This window comes from Mixophyes fleayi, chromosome 6 (assembly GCF_038048845.1).
Source record: "Mixophyes fleayi isolate aMixFle1 chromosome 6, aMixFle1.hap1, whole genome shotgun sequence".
NCBI classification, from domain to species: domain Eukaryota; kingdom Metazoa; phylum Chordata; class Amphibia; order Anura; family Limnodynastidae; genus Mixophyes; species Mixophyes fleayi.
Genome location: NC_134407.1, coordinates 46,750,841 through 46,771,874, shown reverse-complemented (window position 1 = coordinate 46,771,874; position 21,034 = coordinate 46,750,841). Strand labels below are relative to the sequence as shown.

At 38.5% G+C, this 21,034-nt stretch overlaps 1 protein-coding gene across 2 annotated transcripts in view; it reads right to left on the bottom strand.

Annotated features, from left to right (window-relative positions):
- Positions 1 to 4,419: 4,419 nt before the first annotated feature.
- Positions 4,420 to 21,034, bottom strand: part of LOC142161112 (lysosomal acid lipase/cholesteryl ester hydrolase-like) — a 29,365-nt gene continuing 12,750 nt past the window's right edge. For both annotated transcript variants that reach the window (XM_075216398.1, XM_075216399.1), the window contains 7 exons: positions 18,205 to 18,403; positions 17,778 to 17,887; positions 15,513 to 15,649; positions 15,048 to 15,194; positions 10,089 to 10,160; positions 9,833 to 9,901; positions 4,420 to 8,455 (listed from right to left, as the gene is read on the bottom strand). In XM_075216398.1, coding sequence (XP_075072499.1) covers positions 8,222 to 8,455; positions 9,833 to 9,901; positions 10,089 to 10,160; positions 15,048 to 15,194; positions 15,513 to 15,649; positions 17,778 to 17,887; positions 18,205 to 18,403 — 968 coding nt within the window. In that variant the 3' untranslated portion in view covers positions 4,420 to 8,221. The remainder of the gene's footprint in view (positions 8,456 to 9,832; positions 9,902 to 10,088; positions 10,161 to 15,047; positions 15,195 to 15,512; positions 15,650 to 17,777; positions 17,888 to 18,204; positions 18,404 to 21,034) is intronic.

Below are 21,034 nucleotides of genomic sequence, written 5' to 3'. Positions count from 1 at the left end.
GAACCAAAACCTTTCGTCGGGTGTTTTGGCAAAACAAATCAGAACCCAAAACACTAAAAGTGGCCGGTGCACACCCCTAGTTATCACCAACTTTAAGCATGCTAAAAAGCCAACACTTTACTGGAATATAATCATCTTGCTGTTATGACCAACTTTAAGCGTGCTAAAAAGCCAACACTTTACTGGAATATAATCACATTGCGGTTATCACCAACTTCAAGCGTGCCATAAAGTCCACATTTTACTGGAATATAATCACCTTGCGGTTATCACCAACTTTAAGCGTGCTAAAGACCCAACCACTGGTACTATATTTGCCATATCATTCAATGTATTCAAATTTCAAGCTTATTACAACAAACTTAATTAAACCCGTCCAGAAATCCATTGTTCCATCAGGAACTCCTAGGGGAAGAAAAACTTCCTATACTTACTAGTGCACAGATGTTAAAAGTTAAATGCTGACATCACAGAGAAGGAAATAGAAGCGCGCGCAGTGATAACTAATAATTAGTGGTCTCCTGGGACCAAATAGGGGGATGTCTGCTCAGCCCTGATTGGTCCTCTTTGGTACATAAGGCAGGGACTAGCCTCCCTGCTGGTTATAGCATTTGTGCCACACATTTGATGACCTGCTACTTGTTTCCTGTGGATACTCTGGCTGTTACAATGGATTCCTGTTGTGACCCTTGGCTTGTTTCTGGAGCCTGCTTGAATGCTGATAGCTCTGATCTTTTGCTCTGTCTCTTGGATTTCCCCTGCTTGCTACCAGCCCTGATCTTTGGACGGTCTTTGACTACCTTACTAGCTTCTGACCCGCAACATTGTGACTCCGCGTGCTGTGTCACAATGTTCCTGTGCCTCCTACCTCTGAGCTACAGTGACTGTATATAAGCTTTTACAACACTAGAGTTAAGTCCTGGAGGCATCCGAATACCTGCAAGTGCAAGTAAATATATGGGAAAGTTGCATGCTATAGGCGAAGACCTCTACCATCAGTACTTACAGATTGTGTCAGTTGTTGGTTAGCCGTAACAAATGGCAAATAGATTACAATCCATATTGATGGATTTGTTAACGTCTCATCAATTAGGTTTCACCCATAATATGAATAATATTGCTTAAAACGTGACTAAACAGAAAAAAAGATAACAGACATTTTACTAAGGTTTGATGCTGAAAATACATTTGATTCAGTCTCTTGGATGCACCTCTAACTTGTCTTAGAAGAGATAGGATTTAGGTGTGAATTTTCACAATTTATTAGATCTATTTACATGAACCCTGGGACTTTGCTTTTTATTAATGGTCAATTTAGTGCCTCAATTACCATGACTAGAGGCACAAGACAAGGGTGCCCTCTTTCTTCACTCTTATTTCATTTAACGTTAGACCTTTTTCTTGAAATTTTGACATCTAGTTCTAACCTGTATAGGAACCCAGGACATCAGATTGGCCGCGTTTGCGGATGATTTGTTATTTATTATTAATATCTGATTGCATGAATCATCAGCCAAAATCTGTGGTGATGTCTTTGGGCCCTGAGGCTAGTAAAAATGTCACTTTAATTTAGGCTAGTAGATCTTTCACTTACTTAGGTATTCAACTTCAGAAGAACATAAATTATGTAAATAAAAATATATGTACTTAATAAGAGGGAAAAAAAGGAATATGAAATAAGCAGTAAAGTCCGTGACTGATGATATGAATGGTTGGAAACTTAATTAAACTGGCTTGTCCCAGATATGAAAGTAAGATGATAGTGTTCCCTAATTTGCTGTTTCTTTTACATATTTTACCCATTCTATTATCAGTTACTTAATAAGGAATTTCAGCACTGCATTTATCAATCCAAATGGCCCAGAATTGGACTTACAAATTTCAGCAGAGTCCGTCTGAAGTGGTATTACGGTCACCATTCCTTTACACTTACCTTTTCTAAATCATCCAGATTTGTATAATGGACAAGTATATCCATTTAACCAATAGCAATCAAAGGCGATTACATGTATTAAATCACTGGTTACCGTGTCTTTGAAAGCTTCACTTCCTTCAGCCCAGATCATTGACAAATTTGAAATGCCTTATACACATACATGGAATCTCTATCATCCGTAGATTGGTCTAACAACCTTAATTCAGTTTTGAATCGACCTTTGTCGAAGTCGTATAATTGGATGAGCGAAAGTATATTAGTTAATATTGTTTTATCGTGCGATTGCACTCAGTATGCCACGGTACACGTGGCATGGCGCGATCACGCGGTAAAATACGCACGCACACAATCGCACTACAACATTTAGTTATTTATATATTTCATATTTATATTGATTCCATTCTACAGTGATTTATGAGCAGACAGTATTTAGTTTATATATTATGATTATATGTACACTTTAGTGTTATTTAAGGTCCAGGTTATAGGAAATGTGTCATGTCTGGTATTATTTTAATCCCCTATTCATCAGTTGTCCGGTTCTTCCGCCGAAGAGATCGCACATTGCATACTCTAGTTAGTGATGTTAGGTAATAAATACTTAAAGTGATACTGACTGTAATGTGTAAATAGACTAGATTAAACTGGTTTCTGGGAGGGAGAATCAACTGGAATGTTGACCCGCAGCCTTGAAGGGGGTTGTTTGAACTAGCATATGACCTGTTTACACTGGAACCACCTGAAGTCTGGACCTATAGAAGCAAGCCACGTCATCTGCATTGTTTTCTCTGTAACACTGAGTGTATATTATATAGCTGTGCTGGCACTGGCCTCAGTCTTCTCTGACCACAGTATTCTGAAGTGAAGTACTGTTCGCTGGTACCAACTAGCACAAGCGAGGGCTGTACTGTATTATAATCATGTATTGAATTGTTAAATTTTACATCTGCTAAAATAAATTACTTTGTGCTTTGGAAACACAATACAATTGCTTATGCAATGCTTATTTGAAAACAATATAATTACTTTAATACCTCTCCGGGGCAGGTATACTATCTCAATTTTCTATAATTTATTGAGAGTCATTTGACTATGCAAAGATATGATATGGACTGACCCAATGGTTAGACTTTTTTCCACGTATCACCTTCTCAAATTGTTATATTTTTTTTTACTTACTGCCCTAGTGACCCGTATATATAGAGAAATGTTTTATAAGATAATCCTCTGACCAAATCGCAGATTCATAATTGGTCTTTTCTAAATGTCAGGGAAGCAAAGCTTCTTTTTATCTCTTTATGTGGGATTGTCTAGTTAACAAGCATTTCTGAAGGCAGGTACATTTGTATGATTCCAATACATTTTGAATCATGTTCACCTGACCCAGGAATGGACAATACTCGTGTCAAGATTCGAACGCGGAGCTTCTGCAGACTGCAGCTCTGCTGACAGAGCTATTCTGGCACTGGACAGCTCCCTGCCTTCACTCTGTGTTCTAGGTCAGTTAAACTATTCTCCCGATGCTCCAGTATGCCCCAACTTCACCCCCTGACTTCCTATAAAATCTTTACCTGTTCCTGTCTCCTTGCCAGATTATTGTGCTCCTGCCAGTAATCTAGTTCCTGTTGTTGTAGCTGCTTTTCTACCTCCAATCATCCACTATTTGTGTACATACCTCAAATTGTCCTTAAACTACACCTTTACCTTAATGCTGGACTGTGTACCAAACCCGGCTACCGCTGGCCATTCTTATTATCTCATCTCCGTGGGACCTGCCTTCCTTCTTGCCACTGGACTCCTATTCAGTCTCCAGACCGGTACAACTTGGTGTAATACCTGCATCCCTTAAAATGACCAAAGGTAGTAAAAATGTATTGTTGATTATTTTGGCTGTGGCCAGAAAAAGCATCAAACTGATGTTGATTCCGGATACCTCTCCAACATTTGTACATTTTAAAAACCAAATTAAAAAACAAATTTTGTTTTTGTCTTCAGGATGGACTGGGTTGAATCTTCCTTGCTTAAAAAAAAAAAAAAGAATCAAAGGCTTTTTCTTGATCTTGGAAAGTTTTATTGATCCAATGCCTAGCACAATGAAAGCTCAAATTCATTTTTTATTTAAACACACCATATGATATGAATCTAGAATTCTGGTGGGAGACACTCCAATTCATTTTTAAGGGGGCTTAACTCAATAAGCAAACAACATCTGTACACTGAACATGATACTTTGCTAGAACTCTTAGGGGACTCCCAATCACATTGGAAACATTTGGGAATATAATAATTGTGAAATACTGGGAGTGATTATCTTGTTAGTTGCAATTACTTGGTTGTTTATATTCCCCTATGGGTGCACCTGGGACTTAATTGCCACTAAACTATGTTCAATGGATATTCATTTTTCAAATTTGATATTATAATTAATTCATGGATATGTATTACTTTCTGTGGATACTGTTAGGAATACACAGGAATACAAATTGATGTTGTAGTAAAAACAATATGGAGTTTATTGCAGTTCACCACATATAATGATGGTCTGAGCACAAGCACACTGAGTATTGCAGCAATCAAGTGAAGACATAGATTGTAAGCTTGCGAGCAGGGTTCTCTTACCTCTCTGTCTGTATGTATTACCCAGTATTGTTTTAGTAATGTGTGTTCCCAATTGTAAAGCGCTATAGAATTTGTTGGCGCTATACAAATAAATGTTGATGATGATAATGAAGACATGTAAAAACACAGGCTCTGAGGTAGTGTAGGGATGAGTCACATTCAAAAGACAATGCAGGTATGGAAAACAGTCTCTGTGGCAATGCAGGAATAGAGTCTTTACTGCAAATGCTCCGAAGAGTAAGCTATGATAATTTCTGCAGTCTGTGCATTTGGATACTGTTTAGAGCTATATGGACATCGTGCAAATTCAAAGCCAGGTGTCAGGAACCAGCAGACTGCTGAATGTAGAGCCAGGAAATGCTTGATGCAAGGTCAGAAGCACACAGATACAGGAACCCAGAAGCCAGCGTGTAATGTCATCATTGGCAAGGAGTGCAGGACAGGTTATAAAGCTTGTAAAGTGCAGCAAAGCATATAAAGTGCAGTTCTACAATCAGCATTCAGATCTATTATGAGGTTCAGGTGCGTCTCCTCTGAGTAGTAAGCAAAATGCAGCGCAAATGAAAACTTAACATATACACATTGATTTTCCTGTACATTTTTATATGACTATGTGTTCCGCACCTCTGATTCATAAGTAATGTTTGTGTATTTTTCCTTCTATTTGCTTCAATAAAAAAGGTAAAAAAATAAAATAAAACCCCCACAAATTAAAAGAAAGATAACCTGAGTACTTTTTCTTGTTCTTTGGAATATTGCAAATACTGTAGCATGGCACTTTTTAATTATTGAAATAGTTTATCATTTTGTATTACAACAGACAGACTGTGCCATATACAGAAAAACAACATAATCATCTTTTGAATAAGGCAAAGAACACCTGATAATATGGACAGATCCTTCTGTATTAAAACACATATGCAGAAACCCACTACTCAAGCACTGTAATTATATAGAAAAGAACATGTAAATCTGAGTTAGACAGTGAACCACAGACTATTCTTTAAAGGTAAATTTGCAGTTTGAAATGACATTGCATTAAGAGAAAGGTTTGTTTTTTTTACAAAAGATAAAATGATCTTTGAAAACAAATGTACACAAACACAGATATAAGAACTATCAAATAAATAAAGTCTATTATAGTGTAAAAATACCCACAAATAATTGTTTGATTTAAATGTGCCAAAACTGATTAAGTGAGCAAGCTCAGAAAAGAGATCACTTATTGGGCTGATCGGAATTTACAAACTCGGACCATCATATTTCAGAATAATCTCTTTGATTAAGATATTTCTTTATGGTACACTTCTTGATAATGTTAATATCCTCTCTAATATGATAAGATTGTGTTAAAAAAACAAAAAAACCATTCCATTTGTGTACACCTTTACTAACTAATCAATCTTACGAGTTCAGGAACAACTTTGCTTGTAATGAACTGCAGTTTTACACTGCAACTACAACATATATAGATGGGAGATACAATAATACTGACAATTTAATTCAACTTCCAATCTAAAACTACTGTATCAAAAATAATTATATTTAAAATGAAGCCACATTGAAGGGCTACAATTAAATCTTTGTGCCAGTCGGGCTGGGCTGGTCTCAATCTCATGTGAGGAACTTTTTATAACCTGTGGTAATCATAGCTAATTAAGTGCCATATTAGTATTGTTTTAATGTAATGCCATTATATACATGTGGTTATAGGCAATGAAAACACTGAAAATCAATTGGGGAAAATATAGTAGTACTAATGAGACCACAGCGTCTACTATAAAGACACTATCAAGATATAGGGACTGATTCAATTTTCCACTGAGGTTGCGTAGCAACCCCACGGCTATGTTTTTACACACGCAATTACAGCGTGGAAAACCTTGCTCGTTTTTGCTCAGAACTCTATAAGGTGCAAGCAAAAATAGGCGAATATCCTTACCTAAAAAACTATGCAGTAACATAGCCTTGATGGTACTACAGAACATCATGGCTACTTGAATCGGCCCCTAATTATATAATAACAAAAATTAGAAAAAGAGGGCTGCCCGAACCCCTAATAAAACAATTAAATATATTTATAAAGACCATTTTGCGTTTTACTAAAAAGGCATAAAAACCTTTCTTAAAAAACAATACAAAATACATTAAAAATGTATGACAAGCACCAAAATTTAAAAGTATACACAAACCATGTAGCATATTCAAATCCAGAGCCAGGGGCCGATTCAATTCGGTGCAATGTGCGTCAGATTGCCTACAGAAAGCACTCCGCAGTCATGTAACAACGCAGAGATTGTCCTGCACCCCAGTGAGGTGCACAGGAAAAGCTGCGAAGTTGGGTACCATAGTATCAAGAAAAGCTCGCAGTTGAACATCGCGCTGAATTGAATCGGCTCCTTAAACTGTAAGCTCCAGTGGGGCAAGGACTGATGTAAATGATTCAATATTGTCTCTGGAAAGCACTAAGTTATATGATGGTGCTATACAAGTAACCAATATTAAATAAGTCAGCCAAACAATTCCAAATATTAAACAATTATTACTTCTGAAATAAAACTATGTCTTCTCTCTTTACCAGACAGTCAATGGGGCAAATAGGTGGAAGCAAAATAAGTGGTTTTCAGGCTAGAGGAGGAAATGAGGGTTGGCTACTTTATTGGTCTGTTTCCACACGCACAAGATTGGCTTGTGGGGCGCAGACACATCACCTGCGATTCCATACTCACACCCTTGCAATGCTAGCTGGGACTAAGAACCACTTACCATATAGGTTAATTCACCCAGTCCAGTTACTCAATCCAGTGTCAGCTGTTTATTATTGCCAGCAAACAATAATACTAGCTAGCAGCAAGTGGTTAAGTCATGTTTTACAGGAGTAATGGTTAGAATTGGACAATATTGGCGATTATATATTTATGAACTACTGTCCAACCTTTTCTCTTGTGTGCTCTGGTATTTGCTACATTGTTTATTACACATATTTAATTTTGGGGATCACCATCCAATTTTCTAATTTAACTAATATATTGTTTATGATTAAACACTTCTGTGTATTTAACTGCCAAAAATGACAAACTTTATATATGATAAGACAACCCTTTCTTAACAATTATTACATAACAATACTAAGGGTGTTGTCAGACAAATGCTTTAAAGGCTTATAATTTTCCAGCTACAATGCTCTAGTGTTCACAACGCTCAAACTGGTCCGTGCTGAAACACAGAAGTGAATGGGGAACACTCATCCAGTCACATGGGAATGTTTCGCTATGAAGACACTGCATGCAACCATTTCTTCAGTATTACTCGGTTTGTAAGCTGTGAATGCCATCACTTTTATAGCTGAAAATGTGCTGCTGTTAAAAGCGCTTGTGTGACACACCCTAACAGTTCATTTTATACTTTGTGATTGTTTGGCATTTTTGTATCTTCTAGAATTTTTTGTATTTTTATATCTATGGAAATGAGTAAGTTATAGAACATATCTCGTGATCTGTCCAGCAGTCACCTGTGTGACAATGTGATGACATGTATGGTAATGAATTGCATATTAGTATACTTTAAGCATATTTAGAGAAGAAAACAAATCCACAGGTTTCCTGAAGCACTTCCTGATAAGCACCTATGTGTGTGCTTTGTTCAGTATCTGTCACAGACAAGAATTTACGTAAACTTTTTCAGCAAGTGAAGAATTTCGTTGTACATGCGTTCAGGAGCATCCAAACCCCAGATAAAATCTAGGTGTTCCCAATCTGGAATCTCTTTGTGATAGACCAAGTTACTGACTTGGGTAAGCAACATGGCCATATCCTTCCTGTCTGCCAACCAGTCATTGCCCCCACTCCACAGAGCAGCTGGGATCTTCATGTCTTTCACATTATAGAAGGGAGGAGTAGTCTGGAAGACAAGAATGCAAAGTTTACAAAAAACAAATACACAATTTCACTAGGCACTTGATTTTGAATTGAAAGATTGTTAATACACAACCGGCTTGGACTGTATTTCACTACCATCTGCACGTCCTGTCCATCACATTCAGCAATATCGTGTTTAATAAACCTCTACTACCAGGAGTTATGTCCTGGGGCAACACAGAACATATTACGTTCCTTGAAAAGGGGGCTGCTATAGGCAAAGCTTTCTTATCCCATCCGATATTGCCATAGCAAAGATATCAAATATTCTGGTGGCAGATTTACTAGGACTACAGCACACATCAATATTGTAATTGTTAGTACACACTAGACAGGTACACTTTTATCACCACCAAATTGCTGATCTATAGGTGCAAATAAGAAGATAATGTCATTAAAAAAAGAGGAAACACTTTAATTTCTCATAAGAAAGCGATGCATGTGATAAGACTATACTTGTATTACAATGCATAGTGTTAAAATTAGAAGAGATTAGACAAGTTCAAAAGAAAAGTATACAAATACTAACATGGATTTGGCATTTTCTTTCATTTTTCATTTTCGAAAGAAAGACATTGGGTACAAAGATAGGAAAACATGTTTAGCAATTAATAACAAATAAGATCCTACAGCAAAGAATATGTGGTCCGGGTATCAAGGGAAATATGGAGAAAAGAGCAGAACCTTTCCCTTCTTTCCTCCAAATCTGCTTTTGGGTGGCGGCTTTGCTTGGCCATATGTAAGGGGATGTGGCCTAGGAAGAGTGTCAGGGTATAGTGAGGTTGCATCGTATTGAAATTGATAATTCCTATTCAGCAAGTTGCATCCCCTCCTCCCTGCACCGAATCACCTCCGCTACTTACGTTAAGCAGCAGAGATGCATTAAATGCAGTATGTATGCACTGTGGCTCTATGTGCATTGGTATTTATAGTCCTAATATAACAATAGACACCAATCAGTTCCATAAAAAGAATAGAATACAATTGATGGTGCAGATGGGGAAGGCCAAATGAAGGTGGGCATAGGTTAAAAACACCTTAAAAATGCCTTTTTTTTTTTTTTTTTTTTTTTACACATGGTAAAAATCAAACATGACTTATTTTAGCTCTTTATTTATCAATAACTTTGGCAAGAAGACTGCCATGTCACATAATACTATGATATATCAGCACTGAACTATGTAGGTATAGCTAATGTGATCTCACTCTTTCAAAGTCATTCAGAATTGTAACTATAAAACAAGTTAAAGATTTTAACTGATCCAACTCCTTCCAATGTTCACCCTGTGCATGGTCATCAATAAGGAGTTGGTAAACATGCTATATAAGCGCACGAACATGGAAAATAAAATGATATTACCTGGTTGTAATGAAGAATATTGCCCTTGGGTCCCCAGTCCAATGCCTTCAGTTCCCCACTCTTGACAGCCTGAAAATATTCAAGGGGCATGGGTCACTCACACACATTGGCTGGCATTTGTACGGCTGAACCAATAGAATGCAGCACTAGCAAACAGTAACATCACCCTAGCACCCAAATGTACATCCAGTAATGCGGAATGTAAATAGTAATTCTTACACAAAAATATATATCAGCAGTTATTATCAATCAGTACCTGGGCCCAGTGGATCATATTCTGCACAGATGTTCCAGAGGGACAATGTGTGGAATACACATTTACTCGACTCTAAAGAAAGAAATAAAACAGTTTCAGTAATCAGACCTTAGTTTTCGGCTGCATAGTTGTCAAAAATGCCAGATAGCTAAAAGATAAGTAACCTCCTCACTGGGCCCCTGCAAAGTAAAAAAGTGCATTTTCTTATATAAATGTAACAATTTAAAGATGATTGTTGAAATTTTAGATTCCACTCAGAGATGTAGGGTGCAGCTGAAATGGCATCTCAAATCAAAATAAAACATGGTATGTGGGAGGTTTACTGCATTAGGGGCAAAATGGAGGCACAGTGATTAGCATTTATGACTCACAGCACTGGGGCAATGGATTTGTGTGGTGCTCATATGTTGCCCCCTCGATTGTCTGGGTATCCTCCCTATACCTCCCAGAGTCCAATAACATACTGATAGGTTAATTGGTGGCTGACAAAATGGACTCTTGTATGTGTGTGACTGTAAGCTCCAATGGACTGATGTAAAGGATTAAATATTCTCTGTAAAGTTCTTTGAAATATGGTGGCGCTATATAAATAAACAATAATTGCATATATTATTTAGTATTGTTGGTTCTTAACAAACTATATTGAAATTCTAAGTTACATAAAACCATAATAGAGAATACCAGATATCAAACCATCTTATGCTCAAAAGGAAACACACATTACTTTTGCACCAAGAGAGCACGGCATCTGGTTGGTCTATGCAGCCGGGTAGAGAAAAATGGCGTCCTCCAGCCTACACCCTTCCCTTGTGCTACTTGTGAGTTCTTTAAAAAACTGTTGGTGACAGCCCCTTATTCCAGCTCTGTGCTTGGAGACAATTTGTGTCTAGAAACTAAATTAAAAGGGCCCGATTCAGAGTGAAAGGTCCACCTGTTTGTGCAGCGTATCTTTGTGTTTTTTTGTACTATGCATGCTCAAAAAGTGAACATATGTAACTACGGCTATTGAAACCAGCAACTTTTTGCCACTTACGCCTAAAGAGGTATGACTTGGGAGGGAAAGGGTGTTCTAACATATGCAATGTACAGCAAACTAACTGCATATGGATGGAGACTGGGACGAAGTCACAAATCTGACTGGAAAGTGGTTTCACTTGTGGCTGGTCAGGGGCAGGTGTAAGTAGCAGGTGATGACAAACACCCGACACTGACTGAGACTTTAGTAGTCGCTTGGTCATAGATTAGGATTTGTTAAAGCGAAGATAAAATGTTTTGTTTTTTGTACGCATGTCAGGAAGTTGTTCCTGCTATATTAGCTAGGTTAGTCAAGTTTAAATAATGATTCATAGTAAATTATAGAATAAAAGTATTAGACTAGGTGCAAATGCCATTCACTTACATTCTCCATTACGCCCCTTCTAAACTTCCACTTCGACCACTGGAGTGGCCTAGAACCTAAAGTGCTATTTGTTCAACTATGCGATTCAGGCGGGATGGGCTAGACCTCCTTATTCGTTTGCCTACTTATAGAACAGTAACTTTGTTCTCCTTCCCACCAACTTCCTTCCTCTGATTGCCATAAAACGCGGTTTAACCCCCCAATCCTCCCTCTAGTTACAATATTGTACTACATATAGTATTTGCACATATCAATTGTTATCACTGTAACAAAGCTTCAAGAAAAATAACATTGCATAGACAGACTGAGGAATAAATTATATTCCCTGTGAAACCAAACTGGGGAAATAATCTGCTCAGGAAAGGCAAAAACCTTTAAAGAATATTTTGAAATGTGATTTATGTTCAGGGCATCTCTTCTTAACTTCAAGTGATGCATTGGTAATATAAACAAGTCTAGTATTGGGGAACTACGCATGAAAGGTTTCCTTTTATTGGGTGGGGGGTACTTTCTTTTGTTAGAATGTTGAAATAAGTATCCTTCTATTTAATTTGGACATTACAGAGAAACATGAGCAAAAATGTGAAAAATTACCTTAAGCATGGCTTCCTTCCATCTGGTTTTTACAATTAATGTAACGCCACCAACATATTGTTACATTTATATTGTTTTAAACCGATATCTAATAAGTATCTCATTAACGAGTATGGTCACTATTAAGTGTCACAATAAATATTATATAGAGATGTTGTGTGTGTTACTTTACCATTTTTTATCTTTTAATAGTATCAGTATGTGTCTACATGCAAAAACATAAGCTTAGATGTCAGTGAGGTGGAGTCCGCAGAGCCCATTGTTAGCAGTTCATTCTCTATAGAATTCTGTGTATGGGGGCGTGGCCTGGTAGCCATGATGGCAGACTCCTCTCTTTAGAGCTCCATTTATGAATTCTTATATATCTCCTCACATAGTAGGTGTATTGCCTCTAATACAACTGTCTACCAACTTACCCTTTGGGCCAGATATTTCAGACCCGGGATCACTTTTTATTCTGGGAGCCGATTACCACACTACCCCCACGTTGCTGGAGATATCTGCCATGGGTCCAAACACATCCACCATACCGATTTACACCCTGAACCCGTCATGAGATCGGTACTCGTGTTGACAGCAGATCTTGCCTTCCAGACACTGACTCCTCCTGCCTGAGAGTGCTGCCCTGGCTACTTTTCCGACTCGAGTTCCCCTCTGCCCAACAGACCTGCGGCTGCTATTCTTACCTCCGAGCAGAATCCAGACCTCTGCAGACAGATTCTACCATCTGGAAACTCTGCAGGTAGATGAAATCTTAACCCAACAGGATTACTGAGATAAGTGCTGCCTAGTCCCCAACACTGGCACTCCATTCACCTAGAGAAACTCCTGCACACATCGTATGGAAATCCTGCAGTGTAGATACTCCTTAACCAATGAATACCTCTAATAAGCTTCTGCTACTGAGGTTCAACTGTGGGTGTGTGATCCTCAATAACTCACTGTTCATTGACTATGGTCGAGTATATTGGATTGAATTTACTGCAGTGTAATGCCTTCCTCTGACATATGTAAAACTCTGCTGCCATCTTGTGGCCATTTTTAGAAGAAGGTACTCATTCCACTGGATCTACTCATTTGTGACCTTACCTATATGGAAAAAGGCTCCCATATATTCGCATCACTATCCATTTGTAAGTATGTTATGCGAGAGTCACGAGTTCACTAGCTACATCTATTAATAACTGTTGGACTCTAACTGGTGGAGCCATCAGTGGTCGCACAAATAGCCCTTACTTAAAGACACCATGAAATAATCATCCACTCTATAGGGGGAACAGCGGCTTCCAACATCTCGCTAAGTATCACGGACCAGTAATGGTATTTATAACCCTTACAAGGGTACCACTCCTGCTTTTATTATCTAAATGGAGAAAGACAGAAGGAGTTCAACCAGAAAAGCTACGAAGAATCCAAACGATACTCCTGCTAAATCTGACCTGCTCCAATATCTTACAAGCTAACCTAAGTCAGCTCTTAACACTCCACTCTAACCATCTTCTTAATCCGCTACCATGCTGGGACCATCATCCTCTACTCCACGAGAAACTTAGCTCTCAACTTGTTAACCTCAAATGAGAAGTAACCCAAATTACAACAAGGACTACCTTAGAGAATAATGAGGAAACAAACTGACCTTCTTATCCATGTGGACATTCAGGCCAAAGTAATGTATGAAATGCAGAGACATTTTGAAGACCTTGGTAACAGAGGCAGACACAATCATTCAAGGGTCAGAGGCATACCCAAAGATGTGCCTCCTTTAGGCATCCTTGACTCACTGAGAAAATTTTTTAATAAGGACATGGACACCAATAACCAAACAATGTTTGATAGAGCAAGGGGACCTAGGGGTCCCCAGACTGAACAGCCGTGTGATATCGTGTGCTGCCTCCATTACTATAGAGTGAAAGAGGAGATCCTGCAGATATCAAGGAAATGTGAAGAAATTGAATGGCCAAAAAATCCAGATTTTCCAGGATCTATCCTGGCTGACCCTCCAAAGGTGTCACCTCTGACTCTGGGCCAGCTTGTGGGCAGGGAGGGCATGTGGCCATTATGATCGATCTTCAAATCACACACTTTCTGGGAAGTTCTAACCGTCTGACCAAATGTAAGAGAGACCTTACACCATTTGAATCACTTTAAGTCTCCGTTCACCTACTGAGACCCACCACCTCTATTATCTATAAATTACTTTTGGAAGACTTGTCTAGTTCCACATCCCATTTCTCCTAGGTTTGGAACAGAGACCTAGACCTCTTGACAGATAACTAATGAACAAAAAATTTCCAACCAACGCACAGTTGCTCACTTACTGTCACGATGGTGGAGACCATTTAAACTTCTATCATGATGGTACAGAATACCCAGCATGCTTCATACATTTAACCCAATGTCTCTGCTCCTGGCACATTTATGCATATATGGTGGGACTGTAATAAATTACCCAATATTGGCAAACAGCGATGACCTCTTCAAAGCAAATGACAGGTGCAGATGTCCCAACTGACCCCAGGTTCTGGCTTCTCTCCCTTTCTACCATCCCAATATCTACCTACAAGAAGTGCCTCCAGAAGCATTTAAATAATGCTACTAAAGGACTTGAAATCTCCTATACCCCCTGCTGTCAAGGAATGGTTTAGTCGGAGAGACTTCTACTTGTCTATGGATGACATAATCATGGCGTTGATTGACAAAGGATTCACTGCCATATGGATGCAATGGCTAGAATTCATAGATTCTATAAATGTCTTCTGCAACTATGAAACTATTCCACACAAACCTTCTAGTACTAAAGACCCACCCCACACACTCAACACTTATGAAATAGAATTATATCCAAGACCTTCACCTCCCTCCCCATCTCTGCCTTTTACTCCTCCCCTTTAACTCACACTTTTCTATTTCTCTTTTTTTTTCTCCCCAGTTTGTTTTATTTTGCATAAAAGGAATTTTCCACATACCATATTAAGATTCTTCTCGTTAAATCCACACAGAATGAAGAAAATATTGCCACAAATCTCCTTCACCACTTCATGGGTACAGAAGTGGGTGGCAAACCATTTAATAAGTTCTGTCTGAGGTAAAAATTCTTTCCTGCCAAACAAGTCCTAAAAAAAAAAAATATATGAAAAAAAAAACAAAATCTCCTTTAAAAAACCAACATAACTTCCACACATCATGGCCAACATAACTTTAATAACAAAACCAAAAAACCAATTCTAAATTAATGGTATACAAGAATGTTTTGGCTATCATATAATAACAATGTGAAATAAAGTCCAGTAAGACTTTTCTAGATACCAACTGAGAACACATGGTTTGATTAGCCAATTGGTAGTTATCGATGTTACAATTCTGAAAAATTAGCTTTCATGGCACTGTAGTGTGTGGCCATATTTATTTTAGCTTAAAAGAAACCACCATACCTTGATTAAGAACTCTGGGAATATGCCAAGCTTTGCCAGTGGACTGCTGGAGAACTTGATTGTAGCCACAGGAGCAAGACCAAAAAACATTTTTATTTTTTTGGCCAGCTGGGGAATGCTTGAGAATGCAATAAATCCTACAATGGCATAAACAAAAAAATAATAAACACCATAAGGATGCATGTCGTTCCATTTCACAATTCTAGAACTAAAACATAGAAGAAGTAATTCAAAATGATACCTGAGGCAGCTCCCCCTTAATATGCGGCTGAGATTGAGGCATAGAAAGACAGTAAGAACCTGATGCAGAGTTGAATGAACTTGGGCGCAAGTAACAGGCTCAAAAATGCACACGCAAAAGCATATTTCAGCCCATATGCTCAAGGTGCATTCAGCTTTGCATATGTTGGATATGCGCCATGTTTACGGCAGGAGTACCTGCGCCCACATATACATACACAGAACCTGGTTGTAAGCGCAAAAAAAAAACGTTGTAAACATTTGTTTTCACAAAGAAAGACAATTTGCTATTAGGCTTCATTTCATACGAAGACAATCTTCCTTCTCACGTATAAATGGAAGTAAGACAGTTTACAAAAATAAAATAAACACACACAAAATACTATAAATATATACACGATCAATAAAGATCATGTATGGGGCTAGTGCAAATAATACGGCTGTAAAAGTCATATCTCTGTGCGTTCAGCTCTGCATAAGCTCACAAATCCGCAAACATGCCCTGACTGTACTCGGGCAAGTGTGAATACATGCAACTCTACATAGGCGTTTGCATTTTCTGGTTTTGTTTATTGGGCATGCTCAGAACTAAAAACACGTAATTTACTCTACACCAACAGATGTACGTTCAACTCTGCATCGTAAAATTATGAAAGCACCTCCACGTGTACAAATACTTCAGCTAAACGAATATATTTAAGATTGCAGGATTAACATTTTCTTAGAAATTTCTCAGCCCCTGGACTCTAACATATTTCAATCCGCCAAATTCCCCAATATATTACTCTCCTGTTATATCTTTTACAGAAAACGTATCCAGACAGAGTATTTTGTAATGTCACAGTTTATTCAATACTTCCTTTTATTGTCTGTATTACAACTGTAAAAGTATAATTCACGTTTTAGTTATACAAAAGTTGAAAATACTATTCATACAGTACACAGAACTAAAATATAAAGGATATACTTGTAGATTTGCTTTTAGAATCATACAATGCACTAGTAAATTCACACTTCACAACTGTTTAACACAATAAAGTACTGAGCACAATAGCAGGTTGTGTTAGACGTGCCTTTCCCCTTATTTTACACTTTCTCCTCAATTTACACATTTCTTGGATTTTAAATAAATTTTACTTTCTCCACCAACATGTAACATGGGTGCTTAAGCGTAGTTCAGCAAACTCAAAGGGCAACTAATTCTTTATCCATCCCTCCAACCAGTAGAACGGCAGATCAGGTGGTCTCGCCTCCGCCAGCACTGTGATAGCTAATTGCCCCAGCACTGCCAACCATTATGTTTATAAATATTATTATTATTGTTACCGATTTTTAATTACAATGCTCCGCAGTCCTGGATAGTGTGGGAAGATTAAACAGGAGCATACAAGGTAGACAAAATAAATTCAGATGTAAAAATTAATGATTTTACTCAAGTGATGGTAGGAGGGCCCTAATCATTAAATTCCAATTGGAAGAGGGCACAGCTGAAACAAGAGGAAAGAGTGTGGTTCAGAGTGGAGATTGGGACAGCTGTGACAGTGTACCAGTGTACCAGTGTGACTAGTATAACTTGGGGTAGGGTAGGCTCTAATAAACATGTAGGTTTTTGTAGAGGATTTGACGGTTGGGCGATAGTATTAGGTAGGGAATTCCATAGGTGGTAGGAGAGCAGGAGAAACCTTGTAGGCGGGAGTGAGACGTGGCTATCAGAGAGGAGACATAAACATGCTTTAAGTATCTAACACAAGCTCTAATTAGAGCTTGTTAGATACAGACACAAGATTAGATTGTCAGTGTGTTGGGCAATCAGCGGCTGTGCTAGATACTGACAGCATGGTTTGAATACCTCTGATGGATGCGGACACAAGTTTAATGGCGATGCCGTGTGTGGTCTTCCTCTCAAACTGCAGGGTACCCTGACATGGGACCACCACATTTCTGATATACGGAGGCGTCGGGATAAAAATAGTTTCCTAAAAGAGGCAATATAAAATACAAATTAAGATTTGGTATGTCACATACCTATTGTGGTTCCCTGAGAATGGCCAATATAGTATATTTGTTCTTGCCCAGTTTTCTGCAGAATAAAGTTTATGACTGCTGGAAGATCCAGCTTTGCCATCTCATCATAGCTGCAATAAAAACAAAAAAGTTAGTTATGCAATAAAAAAATGCAAATAATTATAAATTAAAATATAACTTTATCAGATATGAATTCAAGTAGCACAAATAAGTCATTCATTCGATCTAAACCACTAGATATAAATTAATCAATAATCAATTCGAAGACTATAGCGGACATTACCCTGGACAAGTTCCATAAATATTATGAAAACATTTATAGAACATATAGGCGGTGAAACAACAGAAAATCACAACCATCATGGAAACATTGTATAATTTTGGTCCACAATATTTGGCCAGTGCTCATGATTATATATTTATATACCTGAAATCCCAGAATTCTTCCATCTCAGGTGACAGAGTCTTGTGTTTCCTAGACCAGGTATTTCCCCGACTGTTTCCCATCCAGACATCATAACCCGCATCTGCCAGGATGAACCCCAAGCTATTGTTCGCCAGATTAGTCACCCAGTTACTGCCATCTGCAAGCAGACCATGCTGCAAGAAAACCACAGGTTTGGGTCCTACATTGTAAGACATAAAATAATTACAAATAAAATGATTTTTAAAGGAATGAGTCGCATATGTACATATAATTATATCAAAAGAAAGATGCATGAAATTAGCTCTATGTAAATGTAAAAACAGGTATTTCTATTTGGGACCAAAACTGTCAGACTGCTGGCAAGAACCCCAAGTCCAAATGGCGCTGCCCTATACTGCATACATAAAGACAATAAGGGTAATAATACTACACTATACTATAAACTAGAAGATGCAGCCAAGGTTTTCCATGATTACTATTCAACACGATAATCGCCTTAAAGAACCTCACCTCCATATGATGTAGAAAATCATGAAAATCAATTAAGAGATTATATTAAAAAAATTGAATCAGAGGGTACACAAGAGTTTCTTGAAAGACCCTCTACCATTAATTAATTAGATCAGGATATCTCTAACATCCAGCTTCTACGTAATGTGACGTTCTCTGCACACTGCAGTGAGGTCACATGACTCATCAGAGGACGATAAGCAGTGTATTTTGCTGCATGCCCTCTCCCTCCTTCCTTTGTGGGCTCCGGACTAAAGGTCACTAGATTAGCTAGTGAGTGGGGAGGGTCTGGGAAGCAAGTGTGGAGGTCTGGGTGAAAAATGAGAAGGTCTGAGTGGTATGTGGTTGGTATGTAGGGAGATCCGAGTGGCATGTGGTGAGGTCTGAGTGACACGTGGAGTGGTCTGAGAGGCATGTGGGGGAGTTTTGGAGTACATGTGGGATCTAAGGGCATTTGGGGTCATTTTATGGCAAGTGGGAGTTTAAATGCTTGTGGGGGGATATTTTGCGACATGTGGTGGTATTGTGGAGGAAGTGAAGCATTATGTGATGATGATGGGGATGCAGAGGTCATTCTGGGGCCGCTTTTTAATTAGGGTTCATATGCGGGCCTTTTGGGGGTTAGAGGGCCGCTCATGCAGCCCTTGAAGTATATCAGGTTGCCGCTGATCTAGTCCTTATATGTTTCAGAAAACCATATAATCTTGCAACACTAGAGGGCACTCGTGCCATATTTTTTAATTTGTCATTGACATGTGCTACAACTTGAGCCTGACAATTAGAGAGGACTTTGATCGGTGTGGTTTAGGCCACATACTACATAATACAGAACATTTTGCCAGTTTACTGAAGGCAGAAATTGCTCATATGTTTTACAGAGAACACAACACCAATGATTAGATTTATCGAGCTTCTAAAAAGGAAAAGTGAAGCTGTTGGCCATAGCAAAAAAACAAACAGATTCTAGCTATAACTTTCCAGAATGTACTAGATAAATGGTAGCTGTAGTCTGATTGGTTGCTATGGGCAACATCTCCAATTTTCCTTTTTAGAAGCTTTAATAAATCTACCCCCAATTTGTGTTTATCCAGTACAGTACTCATACAGTTCAGACACTTGAAAGTCAATATTTTTTCTGCATTGTATTTATTAGGAGTCACTGTATGTGCAGAATCCCTGAATATCTAGAAGACCCTGCACAGCAGTCCGTTCTCACTAGCTCTATTCATCTAACGGACCTGCTAATGACAGATAAATAGCAGCATTGTCCAGCATAGCAACAGGTGGCAGCCGCAGTGGGACCTAGGGGTGGCCCCAATTTACTATGCAGACTTAGGGGTGCTTGGTTCTTTCAGTCTCTATTGACTGCAGAAGCACTGGCAGAGACCATTTAGAATATACTCTAAGTAATGAGCGCAGTGCTGTGACATATGTACACCTGACTCCCGCTAGAATTCACAAGTAGAAGATCTCCAATGTCTAGTAAACAGGTCAGCTTGGTGCACCCCAAAGCCTGAGGGTGGGGTCCAGGGGTCAGTGACACTACTGGCATTGGCCACAAAAGTAAGGACACATATTATAACAGCAAACAATGTAGACTTTGTGCATTTTATCTATGGGCAATAAGTAACACCTATATAATTATAAACAATATCATGAGTGTGTGGATGGGAACCGTTTGGGTAGTGATAGTCTAACCTAGTGATGGGCAACATGCGCCCCTAGAGCCTTCGCCTGCGGTGCCCAGCTTCTTCCTGCTGTATTGTGAGATTTGTTTGTTAGAGCTAGTACAGATAGGGGGTCTGTTTCCTTGATTAAATGTATTGTTCTAACTTATTACTGCGATTAAGGACAATATGGGCCTTTTTTAAGAATAGAGGGTGGCTCATGTGGCCCTTGAAGTGCATCAGGTTGTCTATCACTGAACTATCCCATTAAAAGAATACCATATAATCTAATCTAATCTGTAACCTGTATAACTGTACTGCTTAACTAAGACAGCATTGTAGAGAGAGAGGAACTGTTACACAAAGGTAAATTAGTAGTCATTTTAGTGGAACACAACAGTAAAATACAGGAGGCACTATCATCATATAGAAAATTATAAATAGGTTATAAACACATCCCAGGCTACTGTTTTACACAATACATATTTACTTGATCCAATATGACAAAAAGAAGCACCTCTCAGCCTCTGCTGCTCCTGGGCACATGCCTACTGTGCCTAACTCCTAAATCCAGCCCTGCTAATGCACAACAAGTTCATTACAAAATAAATGCCCCCAAAATGACCATTTCCAGCAATAAGAAAAGTGCCGTT